The sequence below is a fragment of the Salmo salar genome, chromosome ssa24 (assembly GCF_905237065.1).
Source record: "Salmo salar chromosome ssa24, Ssal_v3.1, whole genome shotgun sequence".
Classification (NCBI taxonomy): domain Eukaryota; kingdom Metazoa; phylum Chordata; class Actinopteri; order Salmoniformes; family Salmonidae; genus Salmo; species Salmo salar.
The window spans coordinates 22,581,820-22,605,736 of NC_059465.1; the positions used below are offsets into that span (position 1 = coordinate 22,581,820).

At 42.2% G+C, this 23,917-nt stretch overlaps 1 protein-coding gene across 2 annotated transcripts in view; it reads left to right on the forward strand.

Moving 5' to 3' along the window:
• Positions 1-23,917, forward strand: part of LOC106585532 (transmembrane protein 132C) — a 214,353-nt gene that overhangs the window by 37,532 nt on the left and 152,904 nt on the right. For both annotated transcript variants that reach the window (XM_045706869.1, XM_014171844.2), the window contains exon 2: positions 5,043-5,931. In XM_045706869.1, coding sequence (XP_045562825.1) covers positions 5,043-5,931 — 889 coding nt within the window. The remainder of the gene's footprint in view (positions 1-5,042; positions 5,932-23,917) is intronic.

Consider the following 23,917-nt stretch of genomic DNA (forward strand, 5'->3'; position numbering starts at 1 on the left):
ACTTTCTATTCTCGTTAGAGACAGTTTGTGCTGTTCTGTGAAGGGAGTAGTACACAGCGTTGTACGAGATCTTCAGTTTCATGGCAATTTCTCGCATGGAATAGTCTTCATTCCTCAGAACAAGAATAGACTGATGAGTTTCAGAGAAAAGGTCTTTATTTCTGGCCATTTTGAGCCTGTAATGAAACCCACAGATGCTGATGCTCCAGATACTCAACTAGTCTAAAGAAGGCCAGTTTTCTTGCTTTTTTAATTAGTACAACAGTTTTCAGCTGTGCTAACATAATTGCAAAAGACTTTTCTAATGATCAATTAACCTTTTAAAATGACAAACTTGGATTAGCTAACACAATGTGCCATTGGAATACAGGAGTGATGGTTGCTGGTAATGGGCCTCTGTATGCCTATGTAGATATTCCATAAAGAAATCTACCGTTTCAAGCTACAATAGTCATTTACAACATTAACAATGTCTACACTGTATTTCTGATCAATTTGATGTCATTTTAATGGACAAAAAAATGTGATTTTCTTAAAAAAACAAGGACATTTCTAAGTGACCCCAAATGTTTTAACGTTAGTGTATGTTGAGCACTTGTTGGCTGCTTTTCCTTCACTCTGCAGTCCAACTCATCCCAAACCATCTCATTTGGGTTGAGGTCGGGTTATTGTGGAGGCCAGGTCATCTGATGCAGCACTCCATCACTCTCCTTCTTGGTCAAATAGCCCTAGCACAGCCTGGAGGTGTGATGGGTCATTGTCCTGTTGAAAAACAAATGATAGTCCCACTAAGCACAAACCAGATTGGATGGCGTATCGCTGCAGAATGCTGTGGTAGCCATGCTGGATAAGTGTGCTTTGAATTCACTGACAGTGTCACCAGCAAAGCACCTCCACACCATCTTCAATGCTTCACGTGGGAACCACACATACAGAGATCATCCGTTCACCTACTCTGCATCTAACAAAGACACAGCGGTTGGATCCAAAACTCTGAAATTTGGACTCATCAGACCAGACAGATTTCCACCGGTCTAATGTCCATTGCTCATGTGTCTTCGCCAAAGCAGTCTCTTCTTCTTATTGGTTTCATTTAGTAGTGGTTTCTTTGCAGCAATTCGACCATGAAGGCCTGATTCATGCAGTCTCCTCTGAACAGTTGATGTTGAGATGTGTCTGTTACTTGAACTCTGTGAAGCATTTATTTGGGCAGCAATTTCTGAGGCTGGTAACTCTAATGAACGAATCCTCTGCAGCGGAGGTAACTCTGGGTCTTCCTTTCTTGTGGCGGTCCTCATTCATCATTGCGCTTGATGGTTTTTGTAACTGCACTTGAAAAAACGTTCAAAGTTCTTGAAATGTTCCGTATTGACTGACCTTCATGCCTTAAAGTAATGATGGACTGTCATTTCCCTTTGCTTATTTGAGCTGTTCTTGCCAAAATATGGACTTGCTTTTACCAAATAGGGCTATCTTCTTTATACCACCCCTACCTTGTCACAACACAACTGATTGGCTCAAACGCATTAAGAAGGAAAGAAATTCCACAAATTAACATTTAACAAGGCACACCTGTTTTAATTTAAATGCATTTCAGGTGACTACCTCATGAAGCATGAATGCCAAGAGTGTGCAAAGCTGTCATCAAGGCAAAGGGTTGCTACTTTGAAGAATCTCAAATATAAAATATATTTTGATTTGTTCAACACTTTTGTGGTTACATGATTCCATATGTGTAATTTCATAGTTTTGATGTCTTCACTATTATTCTACAATGTAGAAAATAGTCAATAATAATAATAATTATTGAATGATTTGGTGTGTCCAAACTTTTGACTGGTACTGTAAACATGTGCCGTTATGAATTTTCTTGCATATGTTGAGTCTTGACAGTGTTTGCAACATGTGTACCAAATTGTGTTACAATACGAATATCCTTGACAGATTTATATGCATTTACGTGCCAGACCACGCCCACCTGAATGTTGATTGTCAATAGCGGCCATGTTGTTTTAGGTACTAGTCTGGAAAATATTTTTGAGAGACCTTTGTCCATAGTTTCCAAATATCAAGTTTTGTGCAGATCGGTCATTCGGTGCTCGAAGAGTATAACAAAAAATCCATAATGGCGGACCTTATGGGTCCCTGAGGCAAATGTGTTCCTTGTGAGGAGAGGGACCTATGTACTGAATTTCATGACTTTAGGTCAAAACGGTGTGAGGAGCGTGACCTTTTAAAGTTTGCATTTTCAATCTCTTGTTATAGTGCCACCACCTGGCCAATCGCCGATTACTATGGCAAGATGCATCATTCACCCAAGTGCTGTCTGAGATATGGCGTTTGACGTACGATTCATTCACCCAAGTGCTGCCTTAGATATCGCGTGTGACTAACGTATGAATGTACTAACAGACAGAGCCAGATCCACAGTCCCTTCCCCGATTTCATTGTGGGGGACAACACATTCAGTCAACCTTGCAATAATATATTAAGTCTATAAAGGTTTTCCTTTCAGCACACACTGCATAGCTAATCTTGGTGGTAACGCTTAACATTGACAGGTAATTCTTCTCTTGATAATGTCTCAGACTTTTGTTGACTCCATAGACGCCAAAATGTTGCCCATGCAGTGTATGGTATCTGTCGTTCACTGTCAATACAGCGTGACTAACGGTTAGAAAATGGTCATTTGACAGCCGTTAACAAGGGAATAAATCTGACTGACTTTAAAAACAGGCGGATTGACTAAGAAGACGAGTGATCCCGTTCGTAGATGTGTATGTGCACTTTGCAGTGTTCTATGTGTAGCATTAGCCTATGTATGTGAGGCACAAAGGGACATTTAATTCCTTCTCAAGTGTGTTATGGCATCTGCAAAGCACAGCCGATAAATATCATTATAGTAGAGACATGAGAGAAATGCTGAGGCCTTTGGAGCAAGTGCTTTGTCTTATAAGGCTTGCTGGATTGAGACAGCTCCTGAGATGCGAAGAGAAACATTGCCACCATGGGAGCACAGAGGAGGAGACTTTGTTCCTGATTGTTCTATCTGTATTGCTCTTGCTGGACTATCAAGCTTTTCATTTGTTAATGTCGTCGTACCATCTGCAACAATGCTTCTTGTGTACAAACAACACTTCTCGAGTTTGTTCAGAAAATAACAAATTACACTGCGGTATAGTATTGTTCAATTCTGTCTTCTGTTATAACCGCTAAGTGATGTTTAAGTGGAGCTGTTATAGAGCGAGAGAGTCCCTAAAATAAACAGTGCGAGCCCCTTAGCTAAACAGTGTTGTATTGCCCTTCAGATGCAGAGGCAGGCAGGCTGCATCCCTCGCGGCCTCCAGGCTTCCTCCAGGCTGCCTCCATGCTGCCTCCATGGGCCGGACAGGGCCGAGGTCAAGTGGGCGCCATGAATCACAAATCCCTGGCTGATTTGTAAATTGTCGGGACATTGATTTACAAGGCTGGGGCTAAGGAATGAAATCCTCTCCCAGCAAACGTTGAAGATGGAAGTGTGCTGTGCAGGCAGGCGGGCGGATGGAGAGGTGTAGTAATCACAGCAGATTGCTCTTAAAAGGAAGGTCATAGCCCACTCTTTGGGTGATTAAAATCTTTTTACCAGTCTAGTGTTTTCTCCCTCATCACACAGGCCATCATGGAGTGGGACCTGTTAACAATAGCCCACCAGAAACAACTCATGATTACTCCACATTACATACATAAACTCCAATGATTACATTCATTCATACAGTATGTTCATGTACATCTTGCTTATTTAAAGGTGCAATATTCGGAAATAGCTCCGCCATTTCCTGGTTGCTAAAATTCGAATAGTTTGCCTAATTTCAGTTTGTGGCAAAACAAGCAGTGTATAGTGTAGAAAATCACTTTACCATCTAAAAGATATTTTCAATAACCGAAAATATTGCATTTTCAGCTGTTTGAAGCTGCAGTAGAAAACTGAAAGTAAAAGATGCAACAAAAAAAAATGTAAGAACGGGAAGCATAGAAATAGCGCACATTCAACAGACCTGCCGCTTGTTAGACTTGGTTCAATGAGAATGACAGATTTAGAACTCGCATTTCTATGTGAATTTGATCAGGTCACCCTAAAAAGTACAGAATTTCAGCTTTAACACATAGTGAATTGTAGGTCTACTTAAAGTCATCTTTCATATGAATTGCAATATGATAATGATACCTGAGCTTTTCATGAACGTTATACATATTTAAATGTTTACTTGTTCTTGTTTTATCACAATCTGTGTTGATAATCTTGTCATCATACTGTTGGTGTAGTCTGTGTTGGTGCCTCTACTCTCTGTCGGCACCTCTCTGGCTTTGTGCAGTACTCTTTGTTCTCACACTAGAATATTGCATATTTCCCTTCCATCTGGAGACTGAGCTGAGCTCAGCTGAAAGATTGATTTACCAGAGGTTCAATATAATTGGATCTCATTCCATTTTCAGAGCAGAATATTTTGAATGTTAGGTGCAGCCAACATGAAGGGAGCGGGGGAGGGGGCAGCAAAGCATGAAAAGGATACTAGTGCTTAGTAGAATATCATTGACCAAAACTTATGATGTGGTTATTCCAGATGTGGTTCCCAGAAATGTGACCATTTCCGTCTTTGTGAATTTGAAATCAATATGTATTATTATTTATTTATTTATTACAATATGAGACAATATATGGATAGTAATGTAATGTGCAATGGTCCTGACTCCTGGAGTTAGTTTTCTTCATTTTAAGAATATCAAAACATTACAATAACCATACACCATGAAATTACATCTACAACGTAATGAAATGTATTGTAAAGTAGACCTGACAGTAGCTTGCATTAGTCAGTGTCATCTCTGCTGTCTGTGTGTAGGTCTATCAGGTCTGTCTGTTAAACTCCAGTCCAAATGGCTGTCACTCAGTATGGCCATTCTAGTTTTACCGGAGGGAAGCTTTAGAGGAAATGTACAGGATGTACAACAAGCAAGCACTGTCTGAGCTTGTCCTGACTCAGCCCTTCTTTTCTGTCTTGTAGTAGCAGACTGTCGAGTCTTGGAGGGATTGCAGAGGTTTTCGTCGATCCCCACCTACTTGCCTGTCAACTACCAGGTGGTCAACGCAGAGTCTGCCTTCTTCCTGAAGGAGGCCAACCAGGAGTTTATGAGGAACTCCAGCCTGCTGTCGCGGACGGAGCCCTTCTTCATTTACCAGGCCCGCAGCATGCCCTCAGTAAACGCCAGCTATGGCCCCCTCTCAGTGGAGCAGCCTGTCCCCCCGGAGCTCATCCAGCACCCTGGAGCCTTTGTGGCGTCCTCCATGTTCACCTTCAACTGGAAGGTGCAGACCTTCATCATTCAGGAAAGGATCTACCTGGCCAAGCCCAGGGTCCAGGTGCTGTTCTATGTGGCCGGCAGGGACTGGGACGACTACAGCGCCATTGACAAGCTGCCCTGCGTACGCATGTTTGCCTTCCACGAGACCCAGGAGGTGCGTGGCACCTGCCAGCTGAAGGGGGAACTGGGGCTGTGTGTAGCTGAGCTGGAGCCCCTGGCTGGCTGGTTCAGCCCCCCCAGCGTAGTGCCTGGGCGTCAGAGGACAATAGAGTTGGCCGAGGGAACCACAGTGGAGCTCTACTACATGTTACAGTCAACAGATGCAGGAGAGTGCCACTCGGAGGAGGCCCGGAAAGGCAACTCCATCCGCTCGGATCAGGAGGGTCTGTTTGGCTCATCCACCTCCACCCCCATGAGGAGGATCGGCAGTGTGCGTCTGTACCAGATCCCTGCCGCTCCTTTCCTGACTGAACACAGGCTGGATAGTAACTTCCTGGTCATGGTGCCAGCCATGCCCATGAGGCAGAGGGACACTGTCTCTGCCTTCATCACTGCCTCAGCCTTCTCTCCTGTGGAAATGTTCACCCTAAGGTAAGACAACACTGTACATAAGCATGCTCTGATATTAAAAGTAAATAATTAGACCTGTGCATATCTTCATACAAAGTGTCTCTGCAATGCTGTATTAAAGAGTGAAGAAATTGAGAAATGAACAACTCTTTGTAGTACAAATCAAATCAAAGTGTATTTGTCACGTGCGCTGAATACAACAGGTGTAGACATTACAGTGAAATGCTTACTTACAGGCTTTAATAGTGCAAAAAAGGTATTAGGTGAACAATAGGTAGGTAAAGAAATAAAACAACAGTTGTAATTTAAAACACCCTAGTTGTAATTCAATTAGCAAGGAGTATAGGGCAAGTGTAATGTTTGGCAGTTTGGCTGTTAGTTCTGATTTAATTATTAAGTTATCTCAGTGTTTTTGCGGTCTCCAAAATTAAAGTTACTTTACTCATTTTAGCCAAGCTTATGTAACTAGGTGAAAACAGGGAGTGGAGCATCTCTATCTCAGAGAAATTGTCAGATTCATTGAAGCTGTAAGTTGTAATTAGAATGTGCAGATGAGATTAAGTGATTGAGATAATTAACACACAATGCAAATGAGGATGTCATTAATTAAAATGCATTTCCATTAGCGTAATGACTGCAAGCCTGATCTTAATCACACTGGTTGGGAACATTTATAAACCATAAGAGATGCCGTGACTAAGGGTCAAGCCAATTTGTCAACCTGTGTAAATGAAAACAAGCCAACTGGCTGATTGGATTGTTTTCTGCGTAGGTGAGTGGAAATGCTGAAACTAGTTTAAGTTAGTTACACCATACTTTTCTCATCCTGAACCATGGAAATAGAGGACAAGTTGTCATAAATGTCCTATATATTTCATTGTTTTCAGAGTCTAGATTTGATGTTGAATATCTCTCTCAGCGATCTCTGACTTTCACATGAAATCTAAATTATAATCTAAATGAAAACTAGAACATAACAAACATTTAATCACCAGATATTTATTCTGGAGATGAGGTAATGGCAAGTTTGTAAATATATATATATATATATATATATATTTTTTTTATCCCATTAATAAAAAAACTGGTCACACAGACTGTATTTTGTGATTACCAGTCTGTACTGGCCAACTGAGAGATTCAGATATGGAGAGGCCTTTGGTTTCAGGCCTCAGCATGTGACTAGGTGATGAGTGTCCTCCTGTGTACATGTGTTAGGATGCCCAATCACCAGGACAAGAAAATACGTAGATCTCTTTATACACAACATTATTTTGTTTTCTGTACTCAGTCCCTTAACTTCCACCATCACTGGCTGCATGGTGTCTTATTTTTACTATTTTCACAACCAGAATATGGGCATTAGTAGCAAGTGGTGGCGCGAACAGGCTGGGTTTTGATTAATTAACAAGTTAAAGTTGTGTTGAGGCTTGACCACTCACTGGCCAATCAGAACTGCTAAATACAGTTGAAGTCAGAAGTTTACATACACCTTAGCCAAATACATTTAAACTCAGTTTTTCACAGTTCCTGACATTTAATCCGAGTAACAATTCCCTGTCTTAGGTCAGTTAGGATCACCAGTTTATTTTAAGATTGTGAAATGTCAGAATAATAGTAGAGAGAATGATTTATTTCAGATTTTATTTATTTCGTCACATTCCCAGTGGGTCAGACGTTTACATACACTCAATTAGTATTTGGTAGCACTGCCTTTAAATTGTTTAACTTGGTTCAAACATTTTGGGTAGCCTTCCACAAACTTCCCACAATAAGTTGTGTGAATTTTGGCCCATTCCTCCTGACAGAGCTGGTGTAACTGAGTCAGGTTTGTAGGCCTCCTTGCTCGCACACGCTTTTTCAGTTTTGCACACAAATTTTCTATGGGATTGAGGTCAGGGCTTTGTGATGGCCACTCCAATACCTTGACTTTGTTGTCGTTAAGCCATTTTGCCACAATTTTGGGGTCATTGTCCATTTGAAAAACCCATTTGCGACCAAGCTTTAACTTCCTGACTGATATCTTGAGATGTTGCTTCAATATATCCACATAATTTTCCTGCCTCACGATGCCATCTATTTTGTGAAGTGCACCAGTCCCTCCTGCAGCAAAGCACCCCCACAACATGATGCTGCCACCCCTGTGCTTCACGGTTGGGATGGTGTTCTTCAGCTTGCAAGCATCCCCCTTTTTCCTCCAAACATAATGATGGTCATTGTGGCCAAACAGTTTTATTTTTGTTTCATCAGACCAGAGGACATTTCTCCAAAAAGTACGATCTTTGTCCCCATGTGAAGTTGCAAACCGTAGTCTGGCTTTTTTATGGCGGTTTTGGAGCAGTGGCTTCTTCCTTGCTGAGCGGCCTTTCAGGTTATGTCGACATAGGACTCGTTTTACTGTGGATATAGATACTTTTTTACCTGTTTCCTCCAGTATCTTTAAACGGGCCTTTGCTGTTGTTCTGGGATTGATTTGCACTTTACGCACCAAAGTACGTTCATCTCTAGGAGACAGAATGCATCTCCTTCCTGAGTGGTATGACGGCTGCATGGTGTTTATACTTGCGTAATATTGTTTGTACAGATGAATGTGGTACCTTCAGGCGTTTGGAAATTGCTCCCAAGGATGAACCAGACTTGTGGAGGCCTACAAAAAAAGAAAAAATTCTGAGGTCTTGGCTGATTTCTTTTGATTTTTCCATGATGTCAAGCAAAGATCCACCGAGTTTGAAGGTAGGCCTTGAAATACATCCACAGGTACACCTCCAATTGACTCAAATTATGTCAATTAGCCTATCAGAAGCTTCCAAAGCCATGACATCATTTTCTGGAATTTTCCAAGCTGTTTAAAGGCACAGTCAACTTAGTGTATGTAAACTTCTGACCCACTGGAATTGTGATACAGTGAATTATAAGTGAAAGAATCTGTCTGTAAACAATGGTTGGAAAAATTACTTGTGTCATCCACAAAGTAGATGTGCTAATCGACTTGCCAAAACTATAGTTTGTTAACTAGAAATTTGTGGAGTGTTTGAAAAACGAGTTTTAATGACTCCAACTTAAGTGTATGTAAACTTCCGACTTCAACTGTATGTGGTTGCTTTAAGTTGTGTATTTATGGTATTTTATGTATTACGTTGTCATCAACGGCAATTTGAATGTTAGTCTGTTATAGACTAGTTTGTTAAATAGCCTACAAAAATAAAATAACAAAATGTAGGCCTATACCATATTTGCTAGATATGTTGAAAATGTTTTTGAACAGTAATTGCATGGCTTCAGTATGGAAGTATATTGTTAACATAGCATTCACACTGAAATAGGCCTACTGTAAAATGCATAATGTTTGAGCCATGGAAATGCCAAATGTTGTCAGTGAGCAAGATTAAATTAACTATTGATAAGACCTAAAAAGACAGTGAATAATTCGAATCAAATTCTAATAAAATGAAACGACAACTTGTTTAAAATAGGCTATGTCTAAATACAGTTACAAGCACCATTATTGCTCCCCGTGGGCGTATATAAGACAACGTAGACTATGGAGGGTTTTACGCACTTCCAACATTTTCACAGGAGCTGGGAAAATATCCAATATAAAGAGAAAGAGGGAATGTTCACTCACAGTTAATGACCCAAATATACATAGCTATAGCTTACCATCGCCTTTAATATGGCCAGTAGTGACTTTCCTACGTGAAAGGTAAACAAACAAAGAGGAAAATATAGCCTACAAGGGGATTCAGCACCATGGACAGCAATCAGAATTACCGCAATTCACAGTTAGGTCGATGGCATTTTTACAAAATGATCATTGAAAAACAATAAGCAGTCTTTTTAATTATCTTGATGTTCCTAAACAGGCTTCTTTGACACCTTTCATGCAATGGGCATCACACATAATGAGTCCAAATGTTTCACAGGAGCTGGACAAAGATAATGTACAATATATAAAGATAATGTACAGTATATAAAGATAATGTACAATATATAAAGATAATGTACAATATATAAAAAAAAGGAATGTCTGTTGACTGTTTTGCTGCTTGTGATATTTGAATAAAACTTTGGTGATGTACTGTGTGTGCACCTCCGCTGGCAAAATCAATGCCATAACCAAATGCGTTACCGCTAAGACCAGTTTTTGGTCGGTCTTAAATATCCCTAGTTGTGCTCATTGAAATTGGCATATTGGCACACGTTTTTAAGGACACACCTCAAATATTTCCACCCCTCCCAACTCAGCGCAGGAGCGCTGATATTAGACAGGTAAATTGCCGAACCTGGCGGAAGTAGTGGTGTAGTGAAGGGTATACGCAGGTAAACGCCGTATACCCACTTATTTTTCGGTGGGCATTGTGTATACTCACTTCTTAATCCCCACAATTTTGGCTCTAGGCTACTTTGGCTTTAGGCAAGGTAAGACATGTTATCCACGATAATCACATTATTGTGTGCATGTAACTGTACTCAATGATAGCCCTAATTGTCTTCTGGTAGATGGAAATGCTTTCCCAATAAATGTCTCAATTAAATGTTAACTACAAAGTAGCCTATGCCTATCTGGCAGAATGATTTCATGATTATTTGCATCAATCCAGTGGCCATTTGTTTTGCAAACTCCATCTCATGTGCTATAGAAACACCTCAAACCAAACAACAGTTCTAAGTGCCTGTGCACTTGAATTAAAGGGTAACTACACTAAAAAATCGAAACGTCTTAGATTTTTCACAGACCTCAAAAGTGGTCTCCTGATCTGGATTAAGCATTGTTATGGATTTAGAACATGTTGATGTTTTTTATAAAAAAAAGGGTGACAAAAATCTGATTTTCTTTTACAAATCTAAAGCATGTACATTTCTGACTCATTTGACAGCCTCATTTATATCTTTCAATAGTAAGCCTACTATTAGCCTTCTTGCACAGTACAGCTTGGGTTGGTCTGACTGTGAAAGACCAATATGGGATTAATAATTTTAGGTCATTCAGGGCGCCAGCCTTTGCTGGGTGAGACGTTTGGGAAGCTTTTGGCAAAATTAGGGCTGAAAAATGGCAGTGTGCCAGTTTTACATTACGAAATTGCAAACTGACATGCGTTTCACACTTGTGCCTCCCTACCACCAGCCAAAAGTAGTGCACGTAGTCTCTCTACATAGTAAACAGTAACCTACTATGAGCCACTTCATTCAGCAGTATACAGATCAAGCTCAATGTAATTACAGCCTGTCAGTGGTACTGTAAACAACTTTATCCTTACTCTCTGATTCCCACTCTCAATCTTCACCTCCCTCAACTCCATGTTTATTCAGAGACACATGCTGTGACAGAAACCAGAGATGAGAACTCATGTACAATCATAGCCAGCCAATGGGTTGTTTGATTGACACCTAATTTCTGGACCCTCTTGAATATTTCCATCTTGTTACAACATGTCTAGTGTGATTGGAATAGAAGGAAGTTCGGATCTGGCCAAGATCCAAGGGTGATTAAAAACTCAGAAGGAAAGATTATATCTTTACTCTTATTTGTATACTTACAAGTTAATTCAGACTGACAACATAAACAAGCAGATTGAAATAATCTAATATGGATTGTGAAGTGATTGTGTAGTTTTTTTTACCTTCACCTTATTTAATAACAGGAGAGAAATGTGATCTAACTTGACAATCTATTCCTTGGAAGAAACATATTTGTCCATACCTTTACCTTGGTTTGCTGGCTTAGATTTCCTGGAATTTCCTGAGGTCCGTCTGATGTGTTACATGTGTCAGATGGAACAATCTCCTCCACCAGATCACAAAGGCCTGAGCTGTAACTACTTGGAGCTGTTAAGAGTCCAAATGACCACTGAATGACAAATTACTCTCTATAGGGTGAGACAGACACAGTCTCTCTTGTTTCCAGTCTCCCAGAGGAAGAATTATTTTCACCATGGTATATTTTTGCATGATCGGAAATTCTCCCCGTATTTAATTACAAAAGTGTCCGTCATTCTGAATGTTTTTCTCAGTATGATTATCGGTTGATTCAATGCTGCTAACATGAGTCAGTGTTGAGATTTGCAATTACCAATGACAATTACCGTAATGTATCTAAACAACTTGAACAAGTTTTGAAATCAGAGAACATTGCTGTACACCATAATAAACATTCTGGACTGAATATGATTAAACTGGATTAGGCCTGATAATTGTTTATTCTTCATAGTTGATTCTCGTTTGATATTTTCATGCTGTGTTAAATTGATGAGTGGGTAGTAACAGAATGTCTACACAACTGATTACACTATCAAGTCCAATTATGCCATTTCATCTTGTTTATGTGTATTGGATTCCTGCAACCAGGCCAATTCATCTCCTTTCAAAAGAACAAAATTAGGAATAAGCCTAGCATCCACAATTTGAAGGACAATTAACATAATGCAAGTAATACATAACATGAAGTCATTAGCATAATATGTTTTCAGCAATCATTGTAAGACTATAATTAGTATGGTTATAAGTCATTGATAATTTACTATCCCTCAGTATTAGATGGTTTATATGCAAATCAGATTATCCACAAAAGCTAGAATACTGACTTAAAATGATATTTTCCCCAGGACATAAAGCATATAGTATCATAAAGAAAGGCAAGTTCACAAAATAAAAGTGCCCTACTTACAAGCAATTCAATCACTCAGCATGCTAACCGCCGACCAGACTATCTTTGTAGCCTATGTACTGTTGATCAACATCAACATCAATGATTCTCCATATTGCTTGCATTTTGATGTAGATTGATGGGAGTCACACAATGACTTGCTATTAGAGGATGGTTACTATGTTCCTGTCTAATTATCTAAAGTAGCCTCCACATCCAAACAAGTGCAGAGTCCATCTCTAGAACAGGTAGATATGCAATAGCTCTAAGGTAGCTTAATAACACAATGCAGTGTTTCATGATGAAACTCAATATGCTGAGACATTATAAAGTGAGGATCATGTCTTAGAGGTTCTTCTGAAATAACCTCTGTGTGATCAGGAAGCTGTCGTTAGAGGTCTTTAGCATGGCCTCTTTCATGAGGGACAGCAGTGACTTCAGGCTAGATTGAAAACAGTGCACTGATTCAATATTGGACTCAATACATATTGGCATGGAATAACACCACTTGATTACATGTTTCTTTCATGTAAAGTCTCAGGTTTTTATAGACTGAGACCGTGTTTGTGTATGTGTGCGTGTCTGTGCGCATTTGTGCAGTGCATGGCTGTGTGTATGCGGGTGTTGTGCATTATGTTGATTTGTTAGTGTGTGTCTGTGTTTACTTGTACCGCCAGACAAATTCTGTTGCTTCTCCCCTCGTAATTTGTTTGAATAATTTGCCCTCCACCAAGAACAATTTACAAATATTTGTCTGAAAACAAATTTAAATAAAACTTGGAGCTGTTGCCTGTGGGAGCAATCCGGAAGTGTCTGTGTAACGTCTGCGTCCAACTCACACTCCCCAAACACTTAGATCCCTGGAATGCAGCCCACTTTCCAGCTCACTCTCCAGATCCCAATCACCGGAATTCTAATCACCTGTTCACACACCTGCATGTCATCATCCCACACTATTTAGTTCAGTTCCTTGCACCCTATCACTGTGAGGTATTGTTTGTTTTGAGACACACTTTTTCGGAGCTCTGGTTTTTCCCGTCCCGTGTATGTTAGTTTTTACCTGCTTCACTCATGACGCCTTTTGCATATTCCCTGCCAGTACTGTTGCCATTTTTTAACCTACCATGTATGACCTTTTGCCTGCCCTGGACCCAGCTACCTACCTCCTCCTACGGTCCCCTTCATTAAACAGCTGCTGCGCTTTGCGCTTGAAACCAGCTCTCTGTCTCCCTCGTGTTCATTATAGAATACCTCACGAAAACAACGAATGGATTCAGCGGAGCTGCAGCTACGTCTAGCCCGACAGGAGGAACGGATTGATGAACTCTGCGACCTCCTTCGCAACTCCATTCCTGCTTCACCGATATCAGGTGCCACAGCCTCCTCTCGTTCATTCTCCACTATATCCATGCCTAATCAATACGACGGCTCCCCAGTGAAATGTCAAGGATTTATCATTCAGTGTAAAATGTACATAGACAATCACCCTGCTGACTTCACCTCTGACAAAGACAGGGTGGACTTCGTCATCTCCCTATTCACAGGCAAAGCTCTGTAATGGGTCACAGCCCTGTGGACCGCTCAAGGTTCTGATCTGTCCTCTGAATCACGTTTCCATGCCCTTTTCAAGGAGGTGTTCGACCATTCAGTTTCAGGTCGTCACACCGGGAACCTGTTATGTGAGCTGCGACAGGGTCGTCGCTCCACCACTGAGTATGCCCTTGAGTTCCACACCATGGCTGCTGGCAGTGGATGGAGTGAACCAGCTCTCCTTACAGTCTACTGGAGGGGTCTTCATCAGGAGTTACAGACCGAACTAGCCTGCAGAGGAGATTTAACAGACCTAAACCAATACATATGGATGTCCATATCCATTGGAAACCTACAGGTGGACTGCAGCCCTATACAGTCGCCCATTGCCTGCGAGTCTTCCATGCCCTTCTCTCGTCCACCACGGTCCAGTAGCCCCGAACCCATGCAACAGAGTGAACAAAGGATTTCATGTGACCGAACTCCTAAATCCCCAAAATGGGAAAATGAAACTATATGTCCACTTGTGAGAATGTGGGAAGGGACCGTGGACACTTAAGGGACAGTTATGTTGAGTGTGTTTCATTTGGTGACCTCACGAAGGACAGGAAATACACATAATTATATTTCTGAATATGTACATTTCTCAATTATTGTGTTTGCATCTAATTCTTGTATAAAATAAATGAGTAAAGATGAAACTATTTGTCATGTTAACCTTTAATTTTGAGAGAATTGTATTCCCTGTAAAGTTTAACAAGTCAGCGGCCACGCCCCTGTGAGCACAGACATGATCTGGCGTCATGAAACCGCCTTTTTCTATTGTTACGAATAAAACCACCTCCTGAGGAAATCCTCTTCAGCCAACGCATACCTCGGCTGAGGTGGCACAGGTTTGAGTACCAAGACTAAGCAAACCCACAGCAGGAGCTGTGACTGCAAATAGTTGAGTACCAAAACTAGAAAACTATACCATGTGGAGCATTGGCTACACGGCTGGAAATGGTTAAACTCTGAGACTATCGATCCCTAAAGAATAAGAGCAAATCTTAGATACTAATTACTAGTCTGCAGCTAGAAATTATGTTAACCTGGGATGCAAATACCGACAACTGCCGAAACATCTACTCTAAGAACAATGGATGCCTGACGTATCCATTACAACAGACACTATCAGGATCCTCCGATAGAGAAACCACCATGAGTAACCAGAGACTCTCTGATGAACTGACTCTCCCAGACGGACCGACGATTCCAACAGAGAAGACCACAACGACATATGGGCCTAAATATATTGTTTGCAATTATTCCCGAATGAGCGAGCGTTCATGTGCAAAGGATTAGCATTTCAATGAATATAATTATCCACTGTGTGTAGTGGTCTAGTTTGTCTTTCCCGTTCTTTCTCAGTCCACACCCCCTTCCCTTTGTCCAGCAAGCCGTCATATCGGTTTAGCCCCCTACGGGATCTTCCCTATCATTGTTAGTAACCAATATCTACTGTTTGTTTGTTTATGCATTTCTGTGATTATTTAGTTAGTAAATAAATGATTAAGCCAATTTGTGTATGGATGATTCATAGTTTGGGCTGGGTTCGTGCAGATAACCAAGAATTCTACGACGTTTGAAATGAAATTGTAAGGTAAAGAGTAATTCATTAATTGAAGACAAATTGATCGGATAATAACATATCTGAAGAGTTATATCCGAACATTACAAACATCTTCCATTTAAGAATGATGGAGGCCACTGTGTTCTAGGGGACCTTCAATGCTGCAGACATTTTTTGGTACCCATCCCCAGATCTGTGACTCGACACGATCCTGTATTGGAGCTCTACGGACAATTCCTTCGACCTCATGGCTTGGTTTTTGATCTGACATGCACTGTCAACTGTGGGACCGTATATAGATGGGTGTGTACCTTTCCAAATCATGTCCAATCAATTGAGTTTACCACAGGTGGATTCCAATCAAGTTGTAGAAATGTCTCAAGGATGATCAATGGAAACAGGATGCACCTGAGCTCAATTTCAGTTCTCATTGCAAATGGGCTGAATACTTGTGGGGACAACGTCACCAATGCAATCCCTAATGAAGCCGGTGGTTAGCTTGTTGATGTCATCAGTGGAGTCTCAGAACATATTCCAATCAGCACTAGCAAGCTGTCTTTTTTAGTTTTCCTTTATTTAACTACGCAAGTCAGTTAAGAACAAATTCTTATTTTCAATAACATCGGGTTAACTGTCTTGTTCAGGGGCAGAACAACAGATTTTTATCTTGTCAGCTCAGGGATTCGATCTTGCAACCTTTCGGTTACTAGTCCGACGCTCTAACCACTAGGCTACCTGCCGCCCCTGTTCTGTAGCATAAGCTCTGATTCTGTCTACCATTTCTCAACGGGGCGAGTCACGAGTACTTCCTGTTTGAGCTTCTGCTTGTAAACAGGAAGCAGGAGTATGGAGTCATGATCTGGTTTGCCGAATGGGGGACGAGGGATGGCCTTGTATGCATGCTTGTGGGTAGATTAACAGTTGTCCATGACTTTATCTCCCCTAGTGGTGAAGTAGATGTATTGATGGGAGTTAGGCATCACGTGTCTTAATGACGCAGAATTTAAATCGCCAGCAACAAGTAAAGCAGCCTCCAGGTGCAAGTTTTCTTGTTGTTTATAGCCTTGTACAGTTTGTTAAGTGCCAGCTTGTTATTTATCTTGTCTTGAGATAGAATGTATACAACAGTCACAATAGCAGCTGAAAACTCTCTTGGGAGGTAAAAGGGTTGGCATTTGACCATCAGGTATTCCAAGATGGGTGAGCAATGGGCCGAGACTTCCACTGCGCTCGAGTCGGCACACCATTTGTTGTTGTTGAAGAGGCAAACACCTCCCCCAATCAATTTCCCTGATTGAGTACACTTCTGTACAGTCCTGTCCGCTCAGTGTGTGTGTGTGTGTGTGTGTGTGTGTGTCTGCGCGCGACCGGGTGCACACGCTGAAGCCAAAAGCATGAACTACTTAGGGAGAATAAATTTGCCTCATCTTTAAAAGGCAATGCATCAGTAAGCACATTATCATTATGTGTGCTGATGGACAGTGAACAGTGAACTAATGTATGCAGCGATGGCCTGAAAAAGAAATCAGCAGGTGCAGGATACTATGACTCAGAGAATGCTCAGAGGAGGGGAATGGTGGGGGGTGGAGGAAGGGACTCGCAGAGATGCCAGGTCTTTACTAAAGCTTCAGGGCGTGTGTGTTTGAATGCTAGCAGGTGAGTGGGCTGGTGAGTGGGCTGTGGTAGTGCGTGGTGGACTGTGGCTGACTTGTCAAGTGAGTTAATTAGATTTCTTAAGTTTTTCCTGGACAGATTTTACTTCTGATTATACAACAGCATGACCCATAATGCTTCAGTAACATTGCTCTACAGTTGAATTGGTTGTAGTCCCTCTCTTTCAATTCCTATCACAGAAAGGCATATCCTCAGCTTTTGCTCTAAACCTTTACTCTGCTCCAGGCCTTTAGATGGGGTTTATTCTTGGTCCCTTTTGTTTAAGACTCGAATCAGGCCCAAAGTAACCTAGTCCTGCGCGCTCAAATCCTGCCCACTACATCCACATGTGTATCCTGCAACCTGTGGTGGTGGTGGTGTAGCTCAATTATCTTCCTCATCCATATCAGGGATCCAAAGGGAATGTTGTCTCAATTCTCACCCCTCTGATGTATGACTGGTCGACAGCAGTGTACTCAGTATGAGTATCAGTATGGCCAACTAAGGTCAGGGTATAGGAAGTAGTGATGGGGGGGTGGATCAGAATTCTCTTCTATTATAATCACAGTCATGTACATCCCCCCCCAAGCAGACACCTCGACGGCCCTGAAAGAACTTCATTGAACTCTATGTAAACTGGAAATCACATATCCTGAGGCTGCATTTATTGTAGCTGGGGATTTTAACAAGGCTAATCTAAAAACAAGGCTCCCTAAATTTTATCAGCATATCGAATGCGCAACCCGGGCTGGGAAAATTCTGGATCATTGTTACTCTAACTTCTGCGATGCATACAAAGCCATCCCTCGCCCTCCTTTTGGCAAATCTGACCATGACTCGATTTTGTTGCTCCCAGCCTATAGACAGAAACTAAAACAGGAAACGCCCATGCTCAGGTCTGTTTAATGCTGGTCCGACCAATCTAATTACACACTTCAAGATTGCTTTGATCACATGGACTGGGATATGTTACGGATAGCGTCGAACAACAACATTGATGTATTCGGTGAGTGAGTTTATTAGCAAGTGCATCGGTGATGTTGTACCAACAGCGACTATTAAAACCTTCCCCAACCAGAAACCGTGGATTGATGGCAGCATTCGCGCAAAACTGAAAGCGCGAACCACTGCTTTTAATCAGGGCAAGGTGACCGGAAACATGACCGAATACAAACAGTGTAGCTATTCCCTCCGCAAGGCAATTAACCTCTCTGGGCTAGGCGGGACGAATTCGTCCCACCTACGTAACAGCCACTTGCAGCCTGTGGCGCGATTTTCAAAACCTTAAAAATCCTATTACTTCAATTTCTCAAACATATGACTATTTTACAGCTATTTAAAGACAAGACTCTCGTTAATCTAACCACACTGTCCGATTTCAAAAAGGCTTTACAACGAAAGCAAAACATTAGATTATGTCAGCAGAGTACCAAGCCAGAAATAATCAGACACCCATTTTTCAAGCTAGCATATAATGTCACAAAAACCCAGAAGACAGCTAAATGCAGCACTAACCTTTGATGATCTTCATCAGATGACAATCCTAGGACATTATGTTATACAATACATACATGTTTTGTTCAATCAAGTTCATATTTATATCAAAAACCAGCTTTTTACATTAGCATGTGACGTTCAGAACTAGCATACCCCCCGCAAACTTCCGGGGAATTCGCTAACATTTTACTAAATTACTCACGATAAACGTTCACAAAAAGCATAACAATTATTTTAAGAATTATAGATACAGACCTCCTCTATGCACTCGATATGTCCGATTTTAAAATAGCTTTTTGGTGAAAGCACATTTTGCAATATTCTAAGTACATAGCCCAGGCATCACGGGCTAGCTATTTAGACACCCGGCAAGTTTAGCACTCACCATAATCATATTTACTATTATAAAAGTTTGATTACCTTTTGTTGTCTTCGTCAGAATGCACTCCCAGGACTGCTACTTCAATAACAAATGTTGGTTTGGTCCAAAATAATCCATCGTTATATCCGAATAGCGGCGTTTTGTTTGTGCGTTCCAGACACTATCCGAAATGGTAAAGAAGGGTCGTGCGCATGGCGCAATTCGTGACAAAAAAATTCTAAATATTCCATTACCGTACTTCGAAGCATGTTAACCGCTGTTTAAAATCAATTTTTATGCCATTTTTCTCGTAGAAAAGCGATAATATTCCGACCGGGAATCTCCTTTTCGGCAAACAGAGGAAAAAATCACAAAGACGGGGGCGGTCAGGTCACGCGCCTAAGCCCAGAGTCCCTTGATCGGCCACTTGAGAAAGGCGATAATGTGTTTCAGCCTGGGGCTGGGATGACGACATTCAGGTTTTTCCCGGGCTCTGAGCGCCTATGGACGACGTAGGAAGTGTCACGTTAGAGCAGAGATCCTTAGTAAACGATAGAGATGGCAAAGAAGTTCCAGAAATGGTCAGACAGGCCACTTCCTGTAAAGGAATCTCTCAGGTTTTGACCTGCCATTTGAGTTCTGTTATACTCACAGACACCATTCAAACAGTTTTAGAAACTTTAGGGTGTTTTCTATCCATATGTAATAAGTATATGCATATTGTCGTTACTGGGTAGGAGTGGTAACCAGATTAAATCGGGTATGTTTTTTATCCAGCCGTGTCAATACTGCCCCCTAGCCCTAACAGGTTAAACAAGCGTCAGTATAGAGACAAAGTAGAGTCGCAATTCAACGGCTCAGACACGAGAGGAATGTGGCAGGGTCTACAGTCAATCACGGACTACAAAAAGAAAACCAGCCCCGTCGCGGACCCCGATGTCTTGCGCCCAGACAAACTAAACAACTTCTCTGCTCGCTTTGAGGACAATACAGTGCCACCGACATGGCCCGCTACCAAAACCTGCGGACTCTTCTTCACCGCAGCCAACGTGAGTAAAACATTTAAACGTGTTAACCCTCGCAAGGCTGCCAGGCCAGACGGCATCCCTAGCCGCGTCCTCAAAGCATGCGCAGATCAGCTGGCTGGTGTGTTGACGGACATATTCAATCAATTCCTATCCCAGTCTGCTGTTCCCACATGATTCAAGAGGGCCACCATTGTTTCTGTTCCCAAGAAAGCTAAGGTAACTGAGCTAAATGACTATCGCCCCGAGGCACACACTTCCGTCATCATGAAGTGCTTTGAGAGACTAGTCAAGGATCATATCACCTCCACCCTACCTGACACCCTAGACCCACTCCAATTTGCTTACCGCCCCAATAGGTGCACAGATGACGCAATCGCAATCACACTGCCCTAGCCCATCTGGACAAGAGGAAAACCTATGTAAGAATGCTGTTCATTGACTACAGCTCAGCATTTAACACCATAGTACCCTCCAAATTCATCATTAAGCTGGGTCTCGACCCCGCCCTGTGCAACTGGGTCCTGGACTTTCTGACGGGCCGCCCCCAGGTGGTGAGGGTAGGAAACAACAACTCCACCCCGCTGATCCTCAACACTGGGGCCCCACAAGGGTGCGTTCACAACCCTCTCCTGTACTCCCTGTTCACCCATGACTGGATGGCCATGCACGTCTCCAACTCAATCATCAAGTTTGCAGACGACACTACAGTGGTAGGCTTGATTACCAACAATGACGAGACGGCTTACAGGGAGGAGGTGAGGGCCGTCGGAGTGTGGTGTCAGGAAAACAACCTCACACTCAACGTAAACAAAACAAAGGAGATGATCGTGGACTTCAGGAAACAGCAGAGGGAGCACCCCCCTATCCACATCGACGGGACAGTAGTGGAGAAGGTGGAAAGTTTTAAGTTCCTCTGCGTACACATCACGGACAAACTGAAATGGTCCACCCACACAGACAGCGTGGTGAAGAAGGTGCAACAGCACCTCTTCAACCTCAGGAGGCTGTAGAAATTTGGCTTGTCACCAAAAAACACTCACAGACTTTTACAGATGCACAATCGAGAGCATCCTGTCAGGCTGTATCACTGCCTGGTACGGCAACTGCTCCGCCCACAATCGCAAGGCTCTCCAGAGGGTAGTGAGGTCTGCACAACGCATCACCGGGGGCAAACTACCTGCTCTCCAAGACACAGGAAGGCCAAAAAGATCATCAAGGACAACAACCACCCGAGCCCCTGCCTGTTCACCCCACTATCATCCAGAAGGCGAGGTCAGTACAGGTGCATCAATGGTGGGACCGAGAGACTGAAAAACAGCTTCTATCTCAAGGTCATCAGACTGTTAAACAGCCATCACTAACATTGAGTGGCTGCTGCCAACATACTGACTCAAATCACTAGCCACTTTAATAATACAAAATTGGATGTAATAATTACAAATTCGATGTAATAAATGTATCACTAGTCACTTTAAACAATGCCACTTTATATAATGTTTACATACCCTACATTACTCATCTCATATGTATATACTGTACTCTATACCATCTACTGCTTCTTGCCTATGCCGTTCGGCCATCGCTCATCCATATATTTATATGTACATTTTCTTATTCATTCCGTTACACTTGTGTGTGTATAAGGTAGTTGTTGAGAAATTGTTAGATTACTTGCACAAGCATTTCGCTACACTCACATTAACATCTGCTAACCATGTGTATGTGACCAATAAAATTTGATTTGATTTGATACAGTTATAGTTGAAGTCGAATGTTTACATACACCTTAGCCAAATACATTTAAACTCAGTTTTTCACAATTCCTGACATTTAATCCTATTAAAAATTCCCTGTCTTAGGTCAGTTAGGATCATCACTTTATTTTAAGAATGTGAAATGTCAGAATAATAGTAGAGATAATGATATATTTCAGATTTTATTTATTTCATCACATTCCCAGTGGGTTACATACACTCAATTAGTATTTGGTCACATTGCCTTTAAATTTTGGACCATTCTTCCTGATAAAGCTGCTGTATCTGAGTCAGGTTTGTAGGCCTCCTTGCTCCCACACGCTTTTTTAGTTCTGCCCACACATTTTCAATAGGATTGAGGTCAGGGCTTTGTGATGGCCACACCAATACCTTGACTTTGTTGTCCTTAAGCCATTTTGCCACAACTTTGGAAGTATGCTTGGGGTCATTGTCCATTTGGAAGACTGATTTGCGACCAAGCTTTAACTTCCTGACTGATGTCTTGAGATGTTGCCTGATGTCTTGAGATATATCCACATAATTTTCCGTCCTCATGATGCCATCTATTTTGTGAAGTGCACCAGTCCCTCCTGCAGCAAAGCACCGCCCCAACATAATGCTGCCACCCTAGTGCCTCACGGTTGGGATGGTGTTCTTCAGTTTGCAAGCCTCCCCCTTTTCCCTCCAAACATAAAGATGGTCATTATGGCCAAACAGTTCTATTTTTGTTTCATCAGACCAGAGGGCATTTCTCCAAAAGTACGATCTTTGTCCCCATGTGCAGTTGAAAACCGTAGTCTGGATTTTTTATGGCGGTTTTGGAGCAGTGGTGTCTTCCTTGCTGAGCGGCCTTTCAGGTTATCTCGATATAGGACTCGTTTTACTGTGGATATAGATACTTTCGTACCTGTTTCCTCCAGCATCTTCACAAGGTCCTTTGCTGCTGTTCTGGGATTGATTTGCACTTTTCGCACCAAAGTACGTTCATCTCTAGGAGACAGAACATGGTATGACGGCTGCATGGTCCCATGGTGTTTATATACTGCTCAAAAAAATAAAGGGAACACTTACACAACACAATGTAACTCCAAGTCAATCACACTTCTGTGAAATCAAACTGTCCACTTAGGAAGCAACACTGATTGACAATAAATTTCACATGCTGTTGTGCAAATGGAATAGACAACAGGTGGAAATTATAGGCAATAAGCAAGACACCCCCAATAAAGGAGTGGTTCGCAGGTGGAGACCACAGACCACTTCTCAGTTCCTATGCTTCCTGGCTGATGTTTTGGTCACTTTCGAATGCTGGCGGTGCTTTCACTCTAGTGGTAGCATGAGACGGAGTCTACAACCCACACAAGTGGCTCAGGTAGTGCAGCTCATCCAGGATGGCACATCAATGCGAGCTGTGGCAAGAAGGTTTGCTGTGTCTGTCAGCGTAGTGTCCAGAGCATGGAGGTGCTACCAGGAGACAGGCCAGTACATCAGGAGACGTGGAGGAGGCCGTAGGAGGGCAACAACCCAGCAGCAGGACCGCTACCTCCGCCTTTGTGCAAGGAGGAGCACTGCCAGAGCCCTGCAAAATGACCTCCAGCAGGCCACAAATGTGCATGTGTCTGCTCAAATGGTCAGAAACAGACTCCATGAGGGTGGTATGAGGGCCCGACGTCCACAGGTGGGGGTTGTGCTTACAGCCCAACATCGTGCAGGACGTTTGGCATTTGCCAGAGAACACCAAGATTGGCAAATTCGCCACTGGCGCCCTGTGCTCTTCACAGATGAAAGCAGGTTCACACTGAGCACGTGACAGACGTGACAGAGTCTGGAGACGCTGTGGAGAACGTTCTGCTGCCTGCAACATCCTCCAGCATGACCGGTTTGGCGGTGGGTCAGTCATGGTGTGGGGTGGCATTTCTTTGGGGGGCT